The 27,674-nt window shown below is 39.2% G+C and overlaps 1 protein-coding gene and 1 long non-coding RNA gene across 2 annotated transcripts; one reads left to right on the top strand and one right to left on the bottom strand.

Annotated features, from left to right (window-relative positions):
* Positions 1 to 9,089: 9,089 nt before the first annotated feature.
* Positions 9,090 to 25,681, top strand: LOC125145716 (NACHT, LRR and PYD domains-containing protein 4E-like; the record flags this gene model as incomplete). Its single annotated transcript, XM_047819789.1, has 9 exons — positions 9,090 to 9,124; positions 11,205 to 11,258; positions 16,258 to 16,374; positions 16,808 to 16,856; positions 17,057 to 17,261; positions 17,477 to 19,253; positions 22,175 to 22,348; positions 23,056 to 23,229; positions 25,513 to 25,681. Coding segments are annotated over exons 1-9 (2,754 nt in total), but the record flags the coding sequence as incomplete, so codon positions are not given.
* Positions 11,867 to 13,435, bottom strand: LOC125145710. Its single transcript, XR_007144159.1, has 3 exons — positions 12,838 to 13,435; positions 12,081 to 12,164; positions 11,867 to 11,992 (listed from the first exon to the last, which is right to left on the bottom strand). It is a non-coding gene; the product is annotated as an uncharacterized LOC125145710 (long non-coding RNA).
* Positions 25,682 to 27,674: the final 1,993 nt, after the last annotated feature.

The raw sequence follows: 27,674 nt of genomic DNA, 5'->3' as shown, positions 1-27,674 counted from the left end.
GTGCATTGCAAGGCTACAGGCTGTACGCTAAGAGAGTTCTCCAAGCTTGTCCGTGAATAAGTCTTTGTACTCAGTGAGAATGTCTTCAGCACTGACCTCCATACTGACATGATGCACATCTGGGCTGATAGTGACTATACCCATGTCAAGGCATGAACGAAATCCTAGCAGCAGTTGGACATCTTGATTTTCCAAGAATAATGGAAAATGAATGATTTTGCCTATTTAGGCCACACTGCAATGTCACTATGCCTGTTGTTTCAATTTTACTTCCACCATAAGCTACTGTAGAAGCTTAATTAACCCAGAAAGTTACTGTTAAAGCTAAATTTACCACAGAAAGTTAATGTTAAGGCTAAATTTACCACAGAAAGTTATTGTAGAAGCTTAATTTACCACAAAGTTATTGTTAAAGCTAAATTTACCACAGAAAGTTACTGTTAAAGCTAAATTTACCACAGAAAGTTACTGTTAAAGCTTAATTTACAAAAGAAAGTTACTGTTAAAGCTAAATTTACCACAGAAAGTTATTGTAGAAGCTTAATTTACCACAAAGTTATTGTTAAAGCTAAATTTACCACAGAAAGTTACTGTTAAAGCTAAATTTCCAACAGAAAGTTACTGTAGAAGCTTAATTTACCACAGAAAGTTACTGTTAAAGCTAAATTTACCACAGAAAGTTAATGTTAAGGCTAAATTTACCACAGAAAGTTATTGTAGAAGCTTAATTTACCACAGAAAGTTACTGTTAAAGCTAAATTTACCACAGAAAGTTATTGTAGAAGCTTAATTTACCACAGAAAGTTACTGTTAAAGCTAAATTTACCACAGAAATTTATTGTAGAAGCTTAATTTACCACAGAAAGTTACTGTTAAAGCTAAATTTCCAACAGAAAGTTACTGTAGAAGCTTAATTTACCACAGAAAGTTACTGTTAAAGCTAAATTTACCACAGAAAGTTAATGTTAAGGCTAAATTTACCACAGAAAGTTATTGTAGAAGCTTAATTTACCACAAAGTTATTGTTAAAGCTAAATTTACCACAGAAAGTTACTGTTAAAGCTAAATTTACCACAAAAAGTTATTGTAGAAGCTTAACAGTAATTTTCTGTGGTAAATTTAGCTTTAACAGTAACTTTCTGTGGTAAATTTAGCTTCTACAATAACTTTCTGTGGTAAATTTAGCTTTAACAGTAACTTTCTGTGTTAAATTAAGCTTCTACAATAACTTTCTGTGGTAAATTTAGCTTTAACAGTAACTTTCTGGGGTAAATTTAGCTTTAACAGTAACTTTCTTTTGTAAATTAAGCTTTAACAGTAACTTTCTGTGGTAAATTTAGCTTTACTAAATTTAACAGTAACTTTCTGTTGGACATCTTGATTTTCCAAGAATAATGGAAAATGAATGATTTTGCCTATTTAGGCCACACTGCAATGTCACTATGCCTGTTGTTTCGATTTTACTTCCACCATAAGCTACTGTAGAAGCTTAATTAACCCAGAAAGTTACTGTTAAAGCTAAATTTACCACAGAAAGTTAATGTTAAGGCTAAATTTACCACAGAAAGTTATTGTAGAAGCTTAATTTACCACAAAGTTATTGTTAAAGCTAAATTTACCACAGAAAGTTACTGTTAAAGCTAAATTTACCACAGAAAGTTACTGTTAAAGCTTAATTTACAAAAGAAAGTTACTGTTAAAGCTAAATTTACCACAGAAAGTTATTGTAGAAGCTTAATTTACCACAAAGTTATTGTTAAAGCTAAATTTACCACAGAAAGTTACTGTTAAAGCTAAATTTCCAACAGAAAGTTACTGTAGAAGCTTAATTTACCACAGAAAGTTATTGTAGAAGCTTAATTTACCACAAAGTTATTGTTAAAGCTAAATTTACCACAGAAAGTTATTGTAGAAGCTTAATTTAACACAGAAAGTTACTGTTAAAGCTAAATTTACCACAGAAAGTTACTGTTAAAGCTAAATTTACCACAGAAAGTTACTGTTAAAGCTAAATTTACCACAGAAAGTTACTGTTAAAGCTAAATTCACCACAGAAACTTATTGTAGAAGCTTAATTTACCACAGAAAGTTATTGTAGAAGCTTAATTTACCACAGAAAGTTACTGTTAAAGCTAAATTTACCACAGAAATTTATTGTAGAAGCTTAATTTACCACAGAAAATTACTGTTAAAGCTAAATTTACCACAGAAAGTTATTGTAGAAGCTTAATTTACCACAGAAAGTCTAATATTGGGGGTCGCAGTCACGATAATAAAGGCTTCTATTCTATTCTATTCTACACTATTGTACTCTATTCTGCTCGATTCTATTCTACACTATTGTACTCTACTCTATTCTATTCTAGTGTTGATGAACAGGTGCTCACCCATGCAATTCATCCCCTCTCAATGTGTGTTTGGGTAAGATAAGGTGTCTGTGTGAAATGTGAATGAGAGTATTTTATAAACACTATTACTGTGAAAGAAATACAGAAATTCATCTGAACTTTCCCAAGCCTTGAATTCCTGTTTATTGTTCTGGTTCTTCTGACTCTTACTTTCCTTTCCAACCTTCATGTTTGTGCATAGTTTCTTTTATTTATTTATTTTCTGATCCTGCCTTACAGATCGGATTTTCTTTCCTTTATTTCATTAAGCATCAGACTGCAGCTGCATCTGTCTGAGCCTCCAACATTGTGACAGCTACAACACTGCAACACTCGTGTGCTACATCAGCTAACTTTTTTAGTCAAGATAACAATAGAAAAGATATCCTATTCTTTATGTAACTCTGAGCACAACACATGGCATTTTATTTGCCTGTCATGTTTATTCATTTATTATCATTTCTAGTCAGATTTTTTTGCTCTTTGTGATTCCACGTGCTGTGATTATTGTCTTTGCTGGTTTCGGTTGCTGTTGCAGAAATAAATGCAGAGGAAATATCAGTGTTTAACACTTCTTTAAAAAATAAACAGTACATTCAGGAGTAATATGATATACTAAAATAAAGCTGGAGAGGTGGAAGCTGTAGGACTGTAGAACCATGTTCATCATGAAAGCTAAACAGACATCGTTATTAGGAAAAAAGTGTTTTTTTTCTTCATGTAGTCAGTATTAGTAAAACTATCATAAGACTATTTCATACTGATGTTATCAGCAGGTGGACTTCAGGTTACAGAAGCTCTTTTATTACATGGTTAAATAACACATTTTCCCAGCGCCACCCAAACTGCATGACCATGACACGGTAATCTTTTGTACAGATCATAAACATTATCAGCATATTTCCTGACTGTGTTATTGCCAACACCTGCTTGTATCGTTTGCTTTAGGTGTTCATTTAAACCCGTGTTAAACCCTTGTGTGAACTGGAGAGCAGTAGAAAAAAACAGTTATAGCTGGTGGTTATTTCATGTATAACTGAGCTAAACTGTATGAGCGTTATGTTAATCTCCACAAATAAAGATTCTGAACTATTTCAAGTTTGGATCAAATTATTAAAAGTCTTCACTTCTCCAGCGATTCCTCTGGGTGTGTTTTACTGACCGACTCCAAGTCTATTGGTTGTTTTTGTAGCTGTGATAATCTTAATATAAAACATGGCCACATTTTCACTGTTTTTTTTTATTTATTCATGGTGTTGTTTAGTTGCATAAAATATAGACTGTGTTTTATTGAACAAATAAGAGAAGAGAATGACAACACTGCTGTCTGTGAGAGTGAGGAGATAAATCACATTGTATTTCTCTGCAGAAGTCCAGACCAGCACAGGTGAAGAAGTTTACTGTCTGGATCCATGATGACTTCAGATCACATTCACACACAGCATCTTTTCCTTTGAATCTAATTTCCATGTTTCCTTTCCTTATGTTTCCTTTGTTTTCTTGCTGTTTGCTAGTAAACCTTCCTGCTTTTATAAGAGAACGTAACTTAGAGCTCTCTGTCTGTAACAGTCCTAACAATCACTTTTTACAATTGTGTAAATGTAAAGACGAATAAATGCACAACAAATACTTAAGTTCTCAAGTGTCATGGAAACAAATTAATCTGCATTAACTTCATTCAGTCTACACTCTATATACTATATACATATCTATACTCGCACTTGTGTCAGAAGTTTCTACAAATTGAAGAGACGAATGTGTTTTTAGGAACTCACAGTTTATATCAGGGGTGTCAAACATACGGCCCGCGGGCTGGAACCGCCCAGCCGGGGAGTTCAGTCCAGCCCGGCGGATAAATCTGCAATATGAAAAAAAAAAAAGATCATTTTCATTTTCGGAAGAACTTCCAACAGATGGTAGTACTGAGCTTCAGGGTCTGAGTGGGATTTTAGTCAATAACTCCTGAGCTAAACGCTGTTACTACACAAATAACACCTTTCTATCGTAATGTAGAGAGGCAGCTACAACCACATTTTGTGTAGTAACAGCGTTTAGCTCAGGAGTTATTGACTCCAATCTCCAAAAAACTCAAATCTGTGAATATGCGCCAACTTCCCGCTCCTTCAGTTCTCTCCGGCGCGGGAAAGCTGATCATATATTAACACGTGTCCTACTTCTTGCCTTATCGTAAGCTTTTCCTCACTTTTCGCAATGTTAAAATCGCTTTCTGCTAATGTCACATATGTGCACTGAGCACTCTCTCCGCCCATATTGACAAGGCATGCCCCTTTCTGCTCATTGGCTACAAGTCTGGTTTGATTGTTGTATAGTTTGGTGGCCCAACGCAGTTTTCTGAAGCATTTCTCAAATACCGGAGACCCCTTTACATGAGATTTTAAAATTGGCTGCTACTCAGGACATAATGCCTGATATTGATGCATTTGTGCACTCTAAAAGATGCCAAGTTTCAGGGGCAAATCAATAAAATAAATTTGTTTACTTTAAAAAATATACATACATACAAAGATTTTATTTTTAAAATTGCTGGCAGACTGCGGTGGTGGTCCCTCTGTTTAAGAAGGGGGACCGGAGGGTGTGTTCCAACTATAGGGGGATCACACTCCTCAGCCTCCCCGGAAAAGTCTATGCCAGGGTACTGGAGAGGAGAATTCGGCCGATAGTCGAACCTTGGATTCAGGAGGAACAATGCGGGTTTTGTCCTGGTCGTGGAACACTGGACCATCTCTATACCCTCACCAGGTTGCTGGAGGGTTCATGGGAGTTTGCCCAACCAGTCCACATGTGTTTTGTGGATCTGGAGAAGGCATTTGACTGTGTCCCTCGTGATGGCCTGTGGGGGGTGCTCTGGGAGTATGGGGTCCGGGGCCCTCTGTTAAGGGCTGTCCGGTCCCTATATGACCGGAGCAGGAGTTTGGTTCGCATTGCCGGGTGTAAGTCAGACTTGTTCCCGGTGCATGTTGGACTCCGGCAGGGCTGCCCTTTGTCACCGGTCCTGTTCATTATTTATATGGACAGGATTTCTAGGCGCAGTCGGGGGCCGGAGGGAGTCAGGTTTGGGGACCACAGGATTTCGTCTCTGCTTTTTGCAGATGATGTTGTACTGTTGGCTTCTTCAAATCAGGACCTTCAGCATGCACTGGGACGGTTTGCAGCCGAGTGTGAAGCGGCGGGGATGAGAATCAGCACCTCCAAGTCCAAGGCCATGGTTCTCAGCCAGAAAAGGGCGACTTACCCGCTTCAGGTTGGTGGAGATTTCCTGCCTCAAGTGGAGGAGTTTAAGTATCTTGGGGTCCTGTTCACGAGTGAGGGAAGGATGGAGCGGGAGATCGACAGGCGGATCGGTGTATCTTCTGCAGTGATGCGGTCGATATACCGATCTGTTGTGGTGAAGAAAGAGCTGAGCCGCAAGGCGAAGCTCTCTATTTACCAGTCGATCTACGTTCCTACCCTCACCTATGGTCATGAGCTTTGGGTCATGACCGAAAGGACAAGATCCCGGATACAGGTGGACGAAATGCGTTTCCTCTGCAGGGTTGCTTCCCGGAATTGGAAATTGGATTTTAAACAGTTTCTATATTTTGATGTTTGATTTATGTTAACATGCAGGACAGTGTTTAAGTTCCACAAACCTGTAACTAAATGTTTTGCGCCATTCCATTATACCATAACTGTGTTCAGTCTTCATGCATAATAAACTTAAATAAATGTTGAATTGGGTAAAAGTGTTGTTGAAATTGCACACATATACCTCAACTGTGTGCACACACAGAGCACATACTGAGGTTCTCCATAATATATTTTTGTAAAAGGAAAATTCATTTAATATAAAGATTTGTATAATTAACTAATACAAAGAAAAAAGTGGACTTATTGTTAGTTCTATGTAATTTTGTTACTGGTCTGGCCCCCTTGAGATTATGCTGTATGTGGCCCTCAGACCAAAATGACTTTGACACCCCTGGTGTACAGTATATGCACACAAGTACATCTCATAATACTTTATTTCTGTAAAACAGGAAATGCTTTCTACACAAATAATATTTTTAGGGTCTGCAGTAACATGTTAACAGAATTTAGCAGTTACATACAGAAGGTTACAGACATACAGGTGTAAATAAACCAGATGTTACAGATGTGCTGGTGTAAATATATAAGAGTGTATGACACTACACAGACTGGAGTATGGGGTCACAGTGACAACAGAAACTGAGGATGTTTTTCACCTTGTCGGCTGGCTGGTTGATTGTGGATGGAGATGCTGAGGTGGGCTGCTGGTTGTTTGGGGACAGGTGGAAGGATGGATCAATGCAGCAATTACAAGGTAAATTTAGGTTTGTAGGAGACTGGGTTTGTTTACTAATATGGAAGAAGCCTGGTAGTCTGAGGCTGACCTTTTTGTCAGTTTTGGGGTGTCTATGGTGCATTGTTACCAACCGTTTACATTTCCAGCTGCCCTTACCCAGAGCAACTTACATTATCTTTTTTACATTATCATACAGCCTTTTCTGTATGCATCTGGGTGGCATGCAGAGCTTTTGTGGGTGGCCTCCTACACCTGCTTGCTGCACTTAAAACAGTTGTTGACAACCAGTGAGTCAGTGGTGCAAGCAGTCAGGGGACAGTGGGGTTGATAGTCTAATGTGCTGAAAGGGTGTGATTTTGCTTTCAAATCAAAAAGATGAAGCACGGGAAAGCAATGTTGGGAAAGCATAGTCCCTACCCTAGACTTGGAGGCCATAGCTGCATGGGCTCACTAATGGCATATGTAGCCGGTAATGCTATCAATATGTTAGGATTACACGGTTATGGACCAGATTGCTAGGTTCACCAAAGAGGGAAAGGAAAAGAGAATGCACAATAACAAATCAGACAGACCAAGAAAATGACTTTCACCAAGATCGTTTTAATTTACTTATAAAGAAAAAGGTTTAAATGGATGTAAATGAAAAATGTAAACAATGAAATAAAATGACAAGGAAACAATAAAACAGTATAACAAAAAATAGTTTTTTCCTTCTTTCCTTTAAAGAAACTTTAAAGATCCTGAGCTCCTTTGTAGTTACTTGATCTAATTATATTGTTTTGTTTATATTTGTTTTATTGGGTATCAATTTGTGTTTAAATTAATTCAAACTTGCTTTATAATCTCTTATTTTTGGGAGCTTTGTTTCCTATGAAATTGGTTAAATTTAAACCTTTAATCCACAAAGAAATACACAAAACAAATTACGACAAGGAAAATAAACACATACATGAAAATAATTCAATTTGGTCAAAATGTACCATAAATGAGCAGTTCTCAACACATGGAACAAGTATGTACTTATGTGTGTAAGGAAAATAGTCCTCTGAATCCAAATGACGAATCCAATGAATGCAAAAGTCTTGGTACAATGTGTGCAATTGTTTGTGATGTTAATGTTCAATAGTGCAACAATCAGTTCTGTGCGATAAGGTAATTAGTGAGAAATACTAACAAAAGTGGATGAATACCACTCGTGATAGCAGATAAGACACGGATCACTTGATGAATCGTAAAATTCTCTTCTTTTTCGTCTCTCTTAGAGTTCTCAAACTGGGAGGCTCGCCATCTCAGGATTACAGCTTTTTTTTTTTTTTCAAAAAAAAAAAATTAACATAGTAGACAATTAATGTCTTTTAAACTCAACATATCATAGATACATTAACTCAATTCTTACGCCACACCCCCATATTAGGGAAAAAAAATAGCCCCACATGATCCCGCAAAGCAACGTGCAGAGAGACCATCGACCTTTTCGCTTAGCGAACAGTTTTTCATCCGAAATTTGCGCCCGCTGAACGACCAAATCCCCGCTTATCGACGTCGACCCACGTAGCACGAGGGGAAGGATCTTCCCAGTCTCGCCGCAGCCTTCGTGGAGAGATCATCTATTGTAAATTAGACTTTGGTTTGTGAACAATATTAGTGTTTTTTATTGGTCAATATAACTGTAATGAGTCTGTCTGTGTTTGCCCCGTTTCTGTCTGCTGTCTTGCCCTGCTGTTGATAGTTTTGCCCCGCCCACCTGTTGGTTACCATGGACACTAATTGCACTCAATCTCTTCCCCAGGTGTTCTGTCTTAGTCTCTCATTGTCTCTGCTTGGTGTTTGGTTCCTGTCACATATATATACACTGGTTGTTCACTTCCCTGTCGCGATTCGTTATATGTATGTGTTTCTGTTTCCTGTCAGCCCGGTATTCTGCCTAGTCTTGCCAACCTGTCTGTGTTCCTGTTTCTTGTTTTATGTTCATTAAATGTTTAACTGCAATTGGATCCTCACTCGTCTTTGCCTCACCGTGACAGAACGACTCGCCAAATGGATCCAGCAGAAATCTTATTTTGCCTACGTCAGGAAGATTCTTCCATCGAGGAATCTGCTGACGTGTTTCGCCCACCTGTGTAACCAGGTAGACTTGGGAGAGAAGGCTCTTAAAGACATCTTCAGGCATGGACTGGAGAACAAGGTGCGGTACTTAATGCCAGCTGGCCGAGAGATGGGGTCGTTGTCGGATTTCGTCAACTTGGTGTTGCTCCTGGGCGGGTCCTCGTTAACCATGGGTAGTGGAGAGACGGAAGCCGGCCTTAAATATTTTTTTGGGGGGGCAGTAAGCATTGGGGTTCGTGGGCTACGGAGCCAAACCAGCCACGGACGCCCGAATGCCCTACAGTGACTCCGTCCAGCCCAGTACCATGTACACCTGTGACAGAGCCGGTTCACTGACCGGGACGACGGAACCAGCTGGACCGATCATTTCGATGGAACCAGCCGGGTCGACGGAACCAGCCGGACCAATCGGGTCGACGGAACCAGCTGGGTCGACAGAACCAGCCGGACCAATCGGGTCGACGGAACTAGCCGGGTCGACAGAACCAGCCGGACCGATCGGGTCGACGGAACCAGCCAGGTCGACGGAACCAGCCGGACCGATTGGGTCGACGAAACCACCCTGGTCTCCTGCCCTGCTCTGGTCTCTGGCTCTGCCTCCAACACCACCCTGGCCGCCAACTCCGCTTTGGTCCCTGGCTCGACCTGTGGCACCACCCTGGTCTCCGGCCCTGCTCTGGTCTCTGGCTCCGCCTGCGGCACCGCCCTGGTCTCCGGCCCAGCTCTGGTCTCTGTCTCCACCTGCAGCACCACCCTGGCCGTGAACTCCGCTATGGTTTCTGGCCTCGCCTACAGCTCCGCCCTGGCCTCCTGCTCTGCCGGCTTCGCCCTGGCCTCCTGCTCTGCCAGCTCTGCCCTGGCCTCCTGCTCTTTCGGCTCCGCCCTGGCCTCCTGCTCTGCCGCCTCCACCCTGGCCACCTGCTCTGCTGGCTCCGCCCTGGCTACCTGCTCTTATATACAATATTATTTATGTACCTGTATTATTTTATGTATTATTTAGTATTAATACTGCTAAGAACGTGGCAAAGATTATTAATTATTGGGTATCGGTGGAGGTCGGGAACGGATTAATTGGGTATCCATTATTTCTTATGGGATAATTACATTCACTCTTCGACCTTTTCGCATTTCGGTTTTAAGGAACGGATTAAAGTCGATAAGCGAGGTACTTGTATTACACAAATGACACCTCTATTTCACGTTAGTAATGTAGAGAGGCAGGTACAACCCAATTTTCCTCAATAGTTGTAAAATCGGAGTTGTAAAAAAAAAAATCGGAGTTGTAAAAAAAAAAAGGAGTTGTAAAATCTCTTCTGCTGCCAAGTTCTCGCATACCACCCCGTTGCTGCGATCCCTCCCCTGGCTTCCGGTAGCTGCACGCATCAGATTCAAAACACTGATGCTGGCCTACAAAGCCAAAAATGGACCAGCTCCCTCTTACCTCAAAGCCCTCATCATTCTTCGCACTGCACCCCGCAACCTCCGATCTACCAGCACTGCTCGACTGGTTCCACCATCTCTCAGGTTAAGAGGCAAGTATGCTACAAGACTTTTCTCTGTTCTGGCACCAAGGTGGTGGAATGAACTTCCCTAGAGGTCCGGACAGCTGAGTCACTGGCTATTTTCAAGCGGCGGTTGAAGACGTACTTATTCAGGAAACTAGCACTTCTTTCCTTATTTTTTGCATTATAAAAAAAAAAAATACAACCTTTGACACTTTTTCATTGTAACTTTGAACAAATGTTTTAAACTCATGGTATCTTAAGTATGTAACCTAGTGAACCAGCAGTAATGTATTCATTATGTATGCACTTTTTGGGTTTTGCACTTTGCAGACGGTCCCTTGGAATCTGTCTTTCAGTCGTCTATATATATATATATATATATATATATATATATATATATATATATATATATATATATATATATATATATAATACAACATTTGACACTTTTTTCATTGTAACTTTGAACAAATGTTTTAAGGAATGCTCTAATAAATAGTGTGTGTGTGTGTGTGTGTGTGTGTGTGTGTGTGTGTGTGTGTGTGTGTGTGTGTGTCACTGCCCTTCCCCCCTCTGCAGTATAAACTGCAATAAAAAGTGAAAGTCAGCAGCTCCATTTTGTTTGGAGTGAAAACTAAAGAGATTTCAGGAGTAAAAACACAGTGAGTATCTAAAGCTCTAATATATAAACACACTGAAGTGACACTAGATGCAGAAGAGTTTTGTGTTTTTGTAATGAAGTTTTAATGTACACAGGTTGTTATATAACTTGATAGCATGACTATTTCTTGTAAGTGACCTCTGTGTGATTCAGGGTTTAATTTAACACACCGATGTTGGAGTGAAGTAAACGTGTGTCCTGCTGTAATCTGGAGAAGGAGACGTGACCTCCAACATGAGTGTGTCTGGACAACAGGACTTAAAGAAAGACGAGAGGTGACTTACTTTTACATTCACCAGCAATAAATACACACCGTCTCATGGGAACATATCTGTATCTCTAAACACTCACTAGTTAACACAGGAACTCACCTTTGTTTTAAGGTGTTTAATAGCAGTGAATATATCACTGATCTGATCTAAGAACAGTTTAGACTAGGGATGTACCGATACCACTTTTTCTCTTCCGATCCGATTCCGATACCGATCCGATATCGGTGTTCTTTTCTACCTTTAAAACTAAAGAATTTATATAACTCGCTTAGTTATTAAGATTTATTTGTTTCTGGCTAAAAAATACAAAAATGTCCTTTATTACTGGATGAAAAATGAAAACACAAGAAATCATAAAAAAGTATTAATTCAGTAGTGTAAGGAATTATTTCTATCATCTGCCTCTTGGGCAGGATCTCTATCATCTGCCGCTTGGACAGGATCTCTGAGCCCCTCTCCCTCTGCTCGGTTTCTGTTCTCCACAAGGCCTTTGGGAAGTCTCAATGAAACATACCAGTCAGTCTTTCAAACTTTAAACAGCCTGGAGACACGCAGATAAGCCCTTGCCAACAATATCAACTGTTTTAGACAGGAATGCACATGGTCTCATGCCCCCCCCCCCCCCCCTTGTGTTTTGAAACCTTGAAGCCTTTTGAAGCTAGATGTCGCAGGAGGTGGAGGGAGGATTGTTCACAGATTTTTTCAGAGGCTGCGGAGACTAAGAGGTCATCTGCATACTGTAAGACAACAGAACCAGTGGGGAGAACAAGATCACATAATGCATCCCTTACAATGGCAGAGAACACTGTCAGAGAATCAATATACCCTTTTTGTAGGTGTGTCCACGTGTACTGCCGCCCCCCGTGCGTGAAGCCAAAAAGAGGCTGCGTCTGCTCTTCGACAGGAACACTGAAAAAGGCAAAACATAAGTCAATAACAGAAAAGAAGTTGTTCACATGGAATGGAGGTGAGAATGGAGGCCACATCTGGCACAACAGGTGCCACAGGGACGATCATGTCATTTATTTTTACTACTCCCTGTTGTAAAAGAGATTGTAAAATTCCCATCCACAGCCTACAATTTTGCTTCAGATAAAAGATACTGTTTAACGAACACAGGGTCTAAATGTTTTAACAGCCTCATAGGGTGTACACTGCACGAGACCCACGTCATTCTTATGATCAGCCCACAATGAGGGCGATAGAGTGTCTAGTAAGGCAGAAGATGAGGATGGTGTTTTCTGTGTGGTAGAGTGAAAACGGTTGTTAAACGTCATATCAGATAAATGTGACAGTGGAGCAGACTCAGGAACAGAAACAACGAGTTTAGAGCCAGAGAAGCTAATAGAAACTTGTAGCCTGCTCATGAGATCCCTCCCCAAAAGATTAAAAGGACACTCAGACATAAAAATGAATCGGTGATGTAAGAAAATGTTAGAATCAGAAGGACATGTGACGAGGAGGGATGGAGTAAAAGGTGTTTCTTTTGTGAACCCATTACTGACATTGTAGCTCCTGTATCAAAGAGGAAGGGATATACTGTGACACTTACACATAACTCAAGAAAAGGCATTTCATTTACCTGATCTTAATCATATGTACAATGTAGCATGGTCAGGGTCACGCTCTGTGGGCATCACTATGCATGGTAGGGATTTGCCTGCATCCCGGTGGAAGGGTGGGGTGCGGCCTGAGGTGGTTGGGGAGGAAGTGCTGGAAGAGAACCTGCTGGAACATTTCCCATACTGTATCTCTTTGTTTCTTCCTACATTCCTTGGCCCAATGTCATGAAGCAGGACACCTCCCAGCTGCAGTATCATGTTTTTCATAACTTCTTTCATAGGAGACATGCTAAGGAGAGGAGGTTATGCTCAGGTCAAGGTATCTGTGTGTGTGTTTATGAGAGAGAGAGAGAGAGAGAGAGAGAGAGAGAGAGAGAGAGAGAGAGAGAGAGAGAGAGAGTATGTGTGTGTGTGTGTATGTGAGAAAAGTGTAAGAAAAGAACATTGTGCTTTGTACAGAAAGTCTGCAACATTATCAGAAAAGTATTTTATACATATTATTCTCACAAGTAGCAAACAGTAACATTTAACAGTTAGTTAGTGGTATAACAATCTAAACCAAATATACTGCAATTATTAAATTAAATTATTTTCTGAAGAAAGAGCAATATTTTAAATGGAAAGGTTGCCTGCTAAACTTGCCTGTCTGTCACATGCAGTTGTGCAACATATTTCCCATAAAATTTATTAGATTTATTTACATTAATGTAAATTAATATATAATTGTTCTTATAAGTTTAAACAATAGTCTATGATGTTTGCTGTTCATTAATCAACCACCATGGGCACGGGTGTCGGAAGTAAATAAAAAGTGGGTGTGTCCTGTCCCACCCACATATAATGGTTATGACCATAGATAAATACACCAGATGTCGCCTTGTATAGGGCAGTACATTGGAACGAATGCGTCAATAGAGCCTCCATCTTTGTGCGGGGGACCCCCTCGTCTTAATGCATCAGCGTCAATGTGGGCAAAGAAATAAAATCACCATAAATCGTCATGAATGTCAATTCTAGTTTTTTTGTTCGTTCCAAAGGTCAGACATGTATTTATCATTGAGTCCAGAGAAAATTTAAGGTCTTGATATTAAGATAATGTACTTTTTCACAATATAATGCATAGTGCTAGTAGGTGTAAGTTTATTACTTACATTCTTCCACTTGAGTAAAATTTAAACTTTAGTGTACACACACACACACACACACACACACACACACACACATATATATATATATATATATATATATATATATATATATATATATATATATATACACACACATCCACACACACACATATACACAGACATATACACACACACACAAACACAAACATATATATACACACACATATACACACCCATACACACACACACACACACACATATATATATATATATATATATATATATATATATATAATTACCTCACCTTATAGCCTACTGCATGCAACACTGCTACAATGTTGTGACTATACATGTTCATTTAACCATTTAAATTGTATTGGTTTATTAAATATGATACACAAAGCAATTTGCAGGTGGAAGCAAATCACAAATTTGAGAAGAACATTATGAGAAAGTTAGATAGTTGAGGTGCCAAAGACTGTTCAATAGTTATGCAATATTTTTGCAACATTAAATAAGTAAAGTCACATAAACAAAAACAACAACAACAAAAAAAAAAACACAAAGTTTGACTTTGGGGCTGAACTGCCAACCTAACTGGTGACATCCTTCCAGGACTGTCAGGTGAGTTAACTATTTAAAAAAAAGTGTTCAGTGTCCCTGCAACAACACGACCTTACAGAGTTTCTTCCTGACACTTTTGCTCTGCAGTTGCAGAGTATGAATCTTTGTGACATGGTGATGTCTCAATTTATGAAGTGGGATGTGGTAGCTCAGTGGTTAAGGTGTTCGACTACTGATCGGAAGGTCATTGGTTTGAGTCCCAGGTCCACCAAGTTGCCACTGCAGGGCCCCTGAGCAAGGCCCTTAACCCTCAATTGCTCAGGTGTATAAACTGAAAAATGTAAGTCACTCTGGATAAGAGTGTCTGCTAAATGCTTTAAATGTAAAGGTAAAATGAAAGGGACAGACAACCAGTGACATTAAGCTAAAGTGTTTTGCTTGAAAACATTCTGCTTATATTAAGTCCAGGACAAAATAATAAAATATGTTTGACAGATAAGGGAATCTTACAGAACATACATAAAGTTGGGTCTTTTCACCTTTAAGCAAAAAAGCATGGGTCAATTTTTAACATCCTTATTAAGAGCTTCGGAATCTACAAACATTGTCGGTTTTCCTAACTGTCAATAACTAACGGGTAACTAGTATGGATTAGCTGCGGTCATTAACCAAGGACTGAAACAAACCAACGGAACAAGAAATATAATTTCCTAACATTCAATATCATAAAACACTTGTGAAATGTAATCCCTTGCAGTCTGGTTTTTAGATTTCTTTCGTTTTAACAACCAAACGCAGCACAGAAGTCCGGCATCGTGCATGAATTTGAAGTACAAGAGCACTGTACAAAGATGGCGGCGATTATGACGCACTTATAGGACCTTAAGGCACTTTTATGACGCCCATAGATTTCAGGAAGCAGCAGCGTGGTCAATGCTGCAGGTAAAACGCGGAATGAAGTTTAATGTATTGCGGCATTCCTCAAGCAGAATGGATTCGACTGGTGGCGCTAAATAATAAATATTAAAGTAATAAAAAAAAAAGACATATGCGAAGAATATAGAGATGGTAAAAGTGGGTGGGTCCAATATTATTGGTCTTAAAAAGTGGGTGGGTCCTGTCCCACCCACATATAATGGTTCCGACCCCCATGACCACGGGTATCGGATTTGGATCGGTCACGCACCACCGATACCCGATCCACTCAAAATATCGGATCGGTGCATCCTAGTTTAGACAAATCATTCACTGAGAGAAGAGTAAAACGGACTGTTTTATATTATATAATATATGACTACACAGTAAGCCAAAAGTTATGGTATTATTAAATGGCAAAAGTGGACACCAAAATTTTATACATAATGTAATGATGCCAGTCTTGAATCAAATCAGTTCATGTATGTGTGCATTCTTTACAAACAGTGTGTCCAATGAATGCAGTCATTAATAAATATTCACAAGACAAAGACCAAATCAATAAATGTTATTTTTATTTAATATTTCATTTATGCTACAACTCTGGTAATAAGAATAGTGACATTTCACTGCTTGCCGTCTTTGCGGTTTTCCCGCCAATTAACGTTATAGATAAACGCCTCCAGCTCTGACTGTGCGTTCAAATAAAGCAGACAGCTGAAGCACTTTTGAAAGACGGAATTAAAAAGATGGAATTATTGGTGTTTAATGATGAACACATTGTTTAACAGTGATGAGTATGAGTATTAATTATTGCTGATATTTCTATTCTAGAATGATGGAGGGAAAGAGATCAGACTCACCAGAACCCAGCTGTGTGTCCATGAAGAGTGACTGGTCAATGCATCATCCAATACACTTCGGAGACAGTGACAGTTCTACTGATGTGAGGTCAGTATAGTGAGGTGTTTTACAGCAGTGTTCCACCTGATCAAAATCACTCGTATCATTATGAAGCCCTTCATGAGCTTTATCTGATGTTGAAGCAGTAAAACACTAAACTATGCAGTGCTGCAGCTCTCGGACTGGCAGTGAGGAAAAGTGCTTTAAGAGTTCAGTTCAGTCTGCAGTCCCTGAGCTGGAGGGTCTGTGGTGCTACAGAAGAACATTTACACCTGGGACATTAATGACAATATGAAGATTTTATTCATTTATTCAAACATTTGTTTCTAAACATGTTGGTGTCAGTTAGGAAATCCTGAAATCAGTGTATTGTGTTAAGAGGATAGTGTTAAATATCTGTGTGTGTATTTATTAGTGTGTGATTTGTGCAGCTATGAATACATATAGTCCATATTACATGGTGGGTTTTGTTTGTTCACAGACCACAAAAATCAAACATCAGCACAAATCAGCTGGACTCTATATTCAAGGTGTGTGTTGTTTTTAAAGTGTGTAATGTGTGTGTTGTGATCCCTTGTCATATCTTGATGTGCAGCAGCATTATGGGTAATCAGTTGTATGAGTTTTAAATGTGATAATCAAAAGAGACTTATCTTCTTTTGATAAAATAAAAGCCTCTCTCACTGTAACATGATAATATTTAGATCTGTTCATGTGTGTTTCTAACCAGGAGCTGGAACACAAAGTCATCACTCTGATAAAGAATGAGCTGAAGAGGTTTAGGAAGCTCCTGAGTCCAGATTACCCAGCATGCACTGAGAGGGAGGTGGAGGATGAGGAGGATCTGCACAGTGTCAGAGACGGAGCGCTGAAGATCACACTGCATGTCCTGAAGAACATGAACCACACAGATCTCGCTAACACACTGCACAACAGTAAGAGCTCTGAGTCATGACTTTATTCCATCAGCTTCACTTTAGAGAGAGGAAATAGTTTTAGATATGAAGACTTTTAGTTTTACATTTAATTTTAATTATGTTATATCTGTTCATGGTCCAGCTTCAATAATATTAAGTACATCAGTCAGGAATTAAAACGATTTTGCATTATAACTATTTATTACTAAACTAGATATTACTTTGTTTATTAGAACTCGCCCCTGTGTATCAGACAAAGTTAAAGTCCATACTGAGAAAGAAGTTTAAAAGAATTAATGAAGGAATCTCACAGCATGGAAGCTCAGCACTTCTGAATGAGATCTACACTGAGCTCTACATCACAGAGGGTTGGAGTGGAGACATCAGTAATGAACATGAGGTGAGACAGATTGAGGCAGCATCCAGGAAACCAGCAACACAGGAGACACCCATCAAATGTAATGAGCTCTTTAAAGACAAGTCCATCAGAACTGTGCTAACTAAAGGAGTTGCTGGAATTGGAAAAACAGTCTCTGTGCAGAAGTTCATCCTGGACTGGGCTGAAGGAAAAGTAAATCAGGACGTCACCTTCATTTTCCCACTTCCCTTTAGAGAGCTGAATCTGATGAAGCAGAACAATCTCAGTCTGATGAAACTTCTTCATCACTTTTTCCCAGAAATAATAAAACTAGAATCAATAGACTGTGACTCCTACAAAGTGGTGTTGATCTTTGATGGTCTGGATGAGTGTCGACTTCCTCTAAATTTCCAACAGAATGAGATCTTGCGTGATGTGACAGAGTCAGCCTCAGTGGATGTGCTGCTGACGAACCTCATCAAGGGGAATCTGCTTCCCTCTGCTCTCCTCTGGATAACCACAAGACCAGGAGCAGCCAATCAGATCCCTCCTGAGTGTGTAGACCAGGTAACAGAGGTACGAGGCTTCAGTGATCCTCAGAAAGAGGAGTACTTCAGGAAGAGGATCATTGACCAGAGAATGGCTGATAAAATCATCACACACCTGAAGTCTTCAAGAAGCCTCTACATCATGTGTCATATCCCAGTCTTCTGCTGGATCTCAGCCACTGTTCTAGAGAGAATGTTGGGTGGAGCAGAGGGTGGAGAGATCCCCAAGACTCTGACTCAAATGTTCACACACTTCCTGATCTTTCAGATCAAACACAAGGATCAAAAGTACCATCAGAAATGTGACCCTGATCCTCAGCAGACCAGAGACAGTATCATGGCACTGGGAAAACTGGCTTTCCAGCAGCTGGAGAAAGGAAACCTGATCTTCTATGAGGAAGACCTGAGAGAGTGTGGCATTGATGTCAGAGAAGTGTCAGTGTACTCAGGAGTGTGTACCCAGATCTTCAGAGAGGAGTTTGGGCTTCACCTGGGGAAGGTGTTCAGCTTCGTACATCTGAGTGTTCAGGAGTTTCTGGCTGCTTTATATGTATTTTTCTGCTTTATTTTAACAAAGACAAATGTGCTTGTGGGACAAAGAACTGGACCTTTTAATTTCTTCAGAAACCCAAACATGTCTGATCTCCTCAGGAGTGCAGTGGACAAGGCCTTACAGAGTGAGAATGGACACCTGGACCTGTTCCTCCGCTTCCTTCTGGGTCTCTCACTGGAGACCAATCAAACTCTTTTACGAGACTTAATGCCACAGACAGGAAGCAGATCTCACAGCAAACAGGAAACAGTGGAGTACATCAAGGAGAAGATCAGGGAGAATCCATCTCCAGAGAAATCCATCAATCTGTTCCACTGTCTGAATGAACTGAATGATCATTCTCTAGTGCAGGAAGTACAAACTTACCTGAACAGAGAAGGTTACAGTCGTCTCAGTGACACCAGTCTCTCTCCATCTCAGTGGTCAGCTCTGGTGTTTGTGTTACTGACCTCAGAACAGGAGCTGGATGTGTTTGAGTTGTATAAATATGATCCATCAGATGAATGTCTTCTGAGGCTGCTGCCAGTGGTCAAAGCCTCCAGAAAAGCTTTGTGAGTATTTTTATTTATAACTGTATTACTGCATGGTTTATTATTTTAATGTAACACTGAACTGCACTGTTTGGATTAATGTGTGTTAATAGTTCCTCTAATCATCTTTACACAAACCTCTGGTACTTTTACAGAAGATTGTGTCACTTTTTACACTAACATGTTATATCTGAACTGAGGGCTGGGCCACATGGACAAAATCTTATAACATCATATGAGTCGTTTTCTAGCTTTTATATATGAATCATGAAAAATTAAGTGTTCTCTAAAATGTATGTAAAAATATCTATACAAAATAACTGCATGCATTTAGGAACTAAAGACATTTCTGAACTAAACACCAGTGAAAGACTTTTTCTGTTCTGTTTCTTTTGAAAGTGACATTTAACAAAACTCTCACAGATGAGAAAAACATCAGACTGACAAAATGGGATCAATATGGATAGAAAATATAAAAAGTAAATATTAAAACACTCTAATGTCCTTCACGTATCTCTTTATGTTGAAGTTCCTCAACTTTTGTTGTGTGTGACACAGTGTTGTGGGGAGATTCACTCTGTCATGGCTTTTTTACTCAATTGTTCTTTCTAATAAAAATAAAACATCAATCATCATTTTGGACCTCGACACATTGGACAGACGAAGTGGGAAAATGTTCAGCTTTATCTTCTTATTATGTTAGAAACAAGCTAGGCAGCGAACTCAGATGTGTGATGAAGATTTTCTTTCTCTAACACTGACCTGTTTGTAGAGGATGGAGTTTAAATGTGACTTTTTATATGAAGACTTTTATTTTGATGGGGTTCTTTGTTCTTTGCTTATCAAGTGTACAAGCAGGTAAAAAGAGAGAGGATGAATAATGTGTCATAGGTGAGTGTAGTGTCGTGACCGCTGTTATTAAAAAGTCCTGTTTTGTTCTACTTGGAGCTCGACAAAGACACCAAACTGTTAATGACTGATCACATTCTTGTTCTTGGGTCGTGATTGTTGTTAATCTGTTGTTGTTGAATAATAGACACAGTTTTTTGTCTGGTTCACTGCATCAGAAGATGGTGGATGTGGTAAAAACAGACGGTGAACACAAAGACGGTTGCACGTGACGGTCGGTCAGGTTTATCACCGTTACTGTTGAAGAGACGTCAGGTTTTGTTCTCTCGAAACTTTCTGTGGATTTTGGAGACATTAAGCTGTGGACTGTGTTTGTATTTATAAGCAGCTGTAGTGAATCTATATTTTTGTTGTACAACATTTGTGACTGTAGTTGGCCTTAAAAAGTTGGGTCCGGGCGCCAGGGGTAAAAACCACCACAATTATGTACTTATGACTTAATTTAATAGTTAGAGACACTACATGTGTCAAGTAAAACCAGGAACCACCAGAAAGAAGAAGTTAAATTCAGAGTTTTCTAATCCGATTTTATTCCGACACAGGATAATTCAGTACATCATATTCAACTCAAAAGGAAAAAAAATGGAATAATAAAGAAATCAATTAATAAATTCAAGCTCAGTCACATTTACCTTTCAATTACCTCAACAAGGATTGAGTGACAAATCAACAATAATTAAATAACTTGGCTAATTAATAGCAAGAAAATCAATACAAGAAATCTTATGCAGACACAAAAATTAAGGAAAAGGCAATGCATGAGAGCAAAAACAGGCATAAGAAAAAAAGAAAAATATCATCTGCATCCAAAGTTCAACAAAAGTAAACAAATTTATTTACTGTGCCACTCATGGTAATAAATTTATATGAATTAAATTAATTAATTAATTTAAAAGTTATTTATATCACACATTGGTACACTACATTCTACCATGTCACTTATAGCCCCCTGAAGCCCACCTACACAAATCCTTTAGTGTAACACACAGTAGTGTTGTGTTAGATTTGTACCTACAAGGTGGGTTAGATTTCCTGCTATGTGTATAGTCAGTGTTTTAGATTGAACAAACGAATGTCTGTATGTTGATCCATCTAAAGCTAATACTTGTGTATATACAGTGTGACTCATTTAAAGGTAAGAAGTTTGACTTTGTTTATTTCTGATGCTGTGTGCAGTCGTGCTGATGTGACGTCACTCTGTAAACAGGGAAGGAGCTCAGATTTGAGAAGAAAACCCCACGTTCACTTCTCAGTTGTGGAGGCATGAAAGACATGATCCCATTTACTCTGTGGAGAAAGAAGGATTCACTAAGTTGTGTTAAAATAGTAACAGTGACATCTGTAGTAAACAGTACAATGTTCTTTCTAATATCCTTTATTTACATCGTTTATGATAGATGAGAGATTTTTACACATCTATATTTTATAAAAAATCCAAATCATGATCAAGAATCGTTTATAAGGTTAAAAACTGTAATCTTTCTCTTTAGTTTGGATGTGTTTGGACGTATGTGAACACACCACCTGTATTCAGGTCCACACCAAACACCTGAACCAGTGTGTGTGTAAAATCAGAGGTCTGGAGGTGACAGATTTGTACGTGTACGAGCACAGAGAACAACACACACCAACTGTTTTAGTGTCTCTGTGAAATCCAACATATAACTGAGTGTAAAGTACGACTAGTATTGTCATGTTATTACCTGGTAGTGTACAGCTGTATAATTCTTTATGTTCTGTAATAAAATGCACTGTATCTGCAGTGTTGGGTGTAGAAACTTGAACACAGATCAGAGTGTAGTGTTTGTAGGCTGCTCGCTCTCACATGTGTGTGTTATGTACATGACCTAATGGTCTTATAATAAATTGTAGCTGAGAGATTGTGGAGTGCAGAAAGTCGTCCCTGCTCCTGTAAATGTGCTGATGTGGTGTCCTGTCCTCTGATTTGTGTGTGTGACACAAACACACTGGATTATGGCTGTGTTTGTGTGTTTTGAGAACAATGTTCTGATATTTCATCATTTCTCTTCCAGACTGTGTCGGTGTGACCTGACAGAGGAAAGCTGCAGAGTTCTGTCCTCAGTTCTCAGCTCAAACTCCTCCAGTCTGAGAGAACTGAACCTGAGTGGCAATAAACTGCAGGATTCAGGAGTGAAGCTGCTCTCTGATGGGCTGAAGGATCCACACTGTACACTGGAGATACTGAGGTATACACACACACACACACACACACACACACACACACACACACACAGACACACACCACAGACACACACCACAGACACACACAGACAAACACCCCCCCCCCCCCCCACACACACACGCACACACACACACACACACACAAACTCACACACACTGTGTTAAGCTGCTTTGTAAATGTATTTAGTGAAGGTGACTGATGGATAAACACTGAGAGTGAGATCCACATCCTGGGAGCAGCGACACTAAAAGCAGTTTGACTGAAGCTTCTTCTTATTAAAATTCACCTTAAATAATAAATAAATATTTGAGATGATATTAAAATGATTGTGGATGTCACAGGTAACCAGTACAGTTCCTGTACAATAGGACTGATTTGGTTACTAACTGTAATGTATAAAGGGGTTTTATGTGAAATACATAAAAGAGCGTTACATTAATCTAATCTACTTGGAATGATTGAATGTAGAAAAAGTTTTTTTTGTTTCTTCTTTACATTAAAATGGACAAATTCTTTCAGTGTTCCTCATGATAAAATGTGACTTTAGAGATATTATTGATTTGAGGAACAAAGCTGAGGTCAGAGTCGACTATTACACCCAGATTTCTAACCTGTATCCCAGCTCATTGTGTTCAGGAAGACACTTTATTTCTCACTGATGGTAACTCCTCATTTTACTATAAATCAAACACTTCATCATTTCTCTTCCAGTCTGTGTCGGTGTAATCTGACAGAGGAAAGCTGTAGAGTTCTGTCCTCAGTTCTCAGCTCAAACTCCTCCAGTCTGAGAGAACTGAACCTGAGTGAGAAAAAACTGCAGGATTCAGGAGTGAAGCTGCTCTCTGATGTACTGAAGAATCCACACTGTACACTGGAGAAACTGAGGTACACACACACACACACACACACACACACACATACACACACACATACACATACACAGATACACACACACACAAACACACACATACACACACATACACACATACACACAACACACACACACAGGCACACACAACACACACACTCACACACACATACACTCACACAGGCACACACACACAGACACACTCACACACAGGCGCACACACACACACACACACACACATAGGCACACACACACACACGCGCGCACACATACACATACACACGCATACACACACACACACATCCACACACATCCACACACACACACACACACACACACACACACACACACACAGGCACACACACTGCACACACACACAGGCACACACACACACACCGCACACACACACACAGGCACAGGCACACACAGGCACAGGCACCCACAGGCACACACACACACACAGGCACACACACACATACACACACGCACACACACACACACACGCACACACGCGCACACACACACACACACACACACACACACACACACACACACACACACACACACACATACACATCCACACACACTCAGTTTATAATTATTACTTGAAATTGAACATATTTAATCATCATAGCTTTATTTCTATAGAACCTGTAAACACAAATTTCAAACATGCTTTACAATAGAATATTTATATAATATGATAAAAATTAAAATGCATTAACTAACAGCAGTAAAATATTAAAGCTAAATGTAAAAGTCATTAGACATGAACAATCAGACAGAAAATAGAACATTAAGAAGAGCATTAAGAAATAAAAAGCTCTGATAAACTTGGACTTGTACAGAAATGGTATTATATGATGCTGTTTTCCCCCAAAACTCCAACTCAGTCCACAACTAGAGCTGCTCATTTCCATTGTAGATGAATGTACAGATACACAGATATAAAACTTCTCCAAAGTGCTACAGTCTCTCCATAGCATGACTCCGCCCCCTTCTCCTCTTGTTGGAGACTCCCATCTGAACTGAATATATGATCTGTCTCGTTCCATCATATCCTTCAGTTCAGACTGAACCACATGTCCCAGTTTGTACAGAATCAGTACTGCTCTCGTTCAGTAAGAGGTGAATTCCTTCAACAGGTCCAACCAATGACATTGTTCCTTCTCACACACACACACACACACACACACACACACACACACACACACACACACACACACACACACACACACACACACACACACACTCTCTCTCTCTCTCTCTCTCTCTCTACTGCAGTCAGTGAAAAGCAGCTGAAGCAGTCACGTATTTTACACAGGAGGGACGTCAGTGAACCAGAAATATGAGTTAGCACATGGAAGTTTGTTTCAGCACATTATCCTGTTTCAGAAAGTTAAACACAACTCAGTCTCATATGAGCTGTGATGTGTCCATCCACCCATCCATCCATCCATCCTTCCATCCTTCACAAACCTTAATTGATCAAATGATTATTTTACTAAAACAAATGTCTGATTAAACTGATGTAACTGATTAAAACTTATACACATTGTTCATTGTGAGATGTTGACATGCCACTATACTGTAGACAAGAGATCATCTGAAAACATTTTTACATGTGAAACTCTGTCACAACTGTCATGACATCCATGGACAACCTTGTTGTTGTTAATGAGAATCATTACAATCATATTTATGGAACACAACACAAGGCTGTTTTATTGTGATATCTGATTTATTATGACAATTCAGATCATTAATAATGTTATAATATGAATAAGTTCTACAAATGTTTTAGTTGATGATGGTCTCAGTATTGGTGGGTTGTAATAGTTAGTTCTGTTGTGTTCTGTCCTCTGATTTGTGTGTGTGACACAAATACACTGACATTTCTGTTACATCTTCAACTTTAGCTGGATTATGGATGTGTTTGTGTGTTTGAGATCAGTGTTCTGATATTTCATCATTTCTCTTCCAGTCTGTATCGGTGTGATCTGACAGAGAAAAGCTGTAGAGTTCTGTCCTCAGTTCTCAGCTCAAACACACACACACACACACACACACACACACTCACTCACTCACTCATTCACTCACTCACTCACTCACTCACTCACTAAACACTACAACATCCAGGTCTCCTCTGTGGTAACTGTAACTGTAGTGATCTGATATATTGTCATTGTTGTGTGTGTGAGATGGAGAGTAAATGTACTGTATATAAAGATTTTGTGTACTTCATGTTTTCAATACTAAAACTGAGTGTGTTAAGTGTGAGAAGGTTTTCTTTCTTGTAGGATGTGGGACTGCAGTATTACATATGAAGGTTGTGCTGTTCTGGCTTCAGCTCTGAGGTCAAACTCCTCATCACACCTGAGAGAACTGTATCTGAACAATAATAATCCAGGAGAATCAGGAGTGAAGCTGCTCTCTGATCTACTGAAGGATCCACACTGTAAACTGGAGACACTACGGTGAGTTACTGACTTACTGTCTCTTTACTGTATGATATTGTGTAATATTCACTGTGTGCTGTAAAATGTCACATCTAATGTGTGTATTTATGCTTCTGTTGTTCATAAGTAATGTGTTTAAATGTGTCTGTAATTCTGTCCTGTTGTGTTTTTCAGCATTATATGATAATACACTCACCAGGTCTGGTGTATGACAGGAGTCTCTCCTCAGACCTTTTTTCCAGGATAAAGCAGTTATGGTGGTGAAGCGTTAGAACACGTCCCACATTTCCAGCAGTTTGGGAGCTGAATCATTCATATTCAGATGTAGAAGATCCAGAACAATAACTGTGACTGATATGTGATATTTTATCCTCTCAGCTACAACTTCACACTTTAACATCTTTTACAATCCAAAGTCAATCCTTCATCATCTACACACAACACAGAGATATCATCACATCATCACACATTATTTTTACCTCTTTATTTTTATCTCAAATTTGTTTCTCCACAGAAGATTGACTCACAGTTGTGATCTACATTTATTTATTTTCCTTTAAAAGTGTCTTCTTTTCAAACCCTTTTCACAAAACACTTTTAAAATTCATTCATTTTCTTATCTGAACTTCTCGGGTCACGGGGAGCCTGTGCCAATCTCAGGCGTCATTGGGCATCAAGGCAGGATACACCCTGGACAGAGTGCCAACCCATCGCAGTTCACACACGGTCTCATTCACTCACACACTACGGACAATTTCCCAGAGATGCCAATCAACCTACCATGCATGTCTTTGGACTGGGGGAGGAATATTTTACTAATATTTTACTACTCTCAAATTAATAACTTTTTATATAAAGTATATAACATAAGAAGACACTATGAAACGAAACATTATGAGAAGTATAAGGACTTGGACGTAAAGCAGAAGCTCCAGAAGGTGGAGGAGATGAAAAAAAGTCTGGTTTCACGACAGACTATGTTCATGAAAGCTAAATAAAAAGTGAAGCTGCTGTAAAGGCTGTAAAGTGTTATTGTGGCAGCAGAGACGGCAAAATCTGCCCTTTAATGAGGGAGAGTTTGTCAAAAAGTGTATCGTCAAAGTTTGCAAAATGAACACACTGATGTGTCTTTTATTTATTTAAATAAGAAACGAACACCACTGATGTGTCTTTTATTTCAAATTTAATTTCTTATGTGTTTGTAATAACGAGCTCTGGTTGTTCTAAATCCTGTGTTTAAGCTAAACTAAAGTTTGTTTCCATGTGAAAAAGGTTGAACATTACATATCAGTAATTTTACAATAAATATTCAGTTTGGCCCGTGACTTTATCTCAGTTTTATATTTTGTCTCACTGTGAATTTGAATTTGACACCCCTGCTCAAGAGGACAAAGAAGCTTGTGATAATGATGTATCCCTATCAGAAATTCTTCAGGCTATTAAGAGTCTAAAAAATAATAAGTCCTGGCTGTGATGGTTTAACATCGGCGTTATATAAGATGTTTGCTGACTTATCCCCTTTTTTACTAAAAGTATTTGAAGAACGTTTTGATTTAGAACTACTCCCACCTACAATGACACAAGGAGTCATCACCTTAATACCCAAACCCAATACAGATAAAGAATGTCTAGAAAATTGGAGACCAATTACCCTCTTAAATAACGATTACAAAATTTTAGCCTTCACTTTGGCAAAAAGAATTAAAGATGTCCTTAACTGTATTATTGATGAATCACAATCAGGTTTTACGGACAAACGTCACATCACAAATAATATAAGATTAGTCCAAGATATCTTAGATTACAAAGATCCTTAATGACAGTTACAGCTCTGAAAAGGGTGGTGCGAACTGCCAGCCACATTGTTGGAGGTGAGCTTCCATGGAGATGTCCCAGGACATCTACACCAGGCGGTGTATAAGAAAAGCCCAGAGGATCATCAGTGACTCCAGCCACCCGTCCCACAGACTGCTCTCTCTGCTTCCCTCAGGAAGACGTCTCTG

Source organism: Tachysurus fulvidraco, chromosome 10 (genome assembly GCF_022655615.1).
Source record: "Tachysurus fulvidraco isolate hzauxx_2018 chromosome 10, HZAU_PFXX_2.0, whole genome shotgun sequence".
Classification (NCBI taxonomy): Eukaryota; Metazoa; Chordata; class Actinopteri; order Siluriformes; family Bagridae; genus Tachysurus; species Tachysurus fulvidraco.
This window is presented reverse-complemented; position numbering and strand designations above follow the sequence as displayed.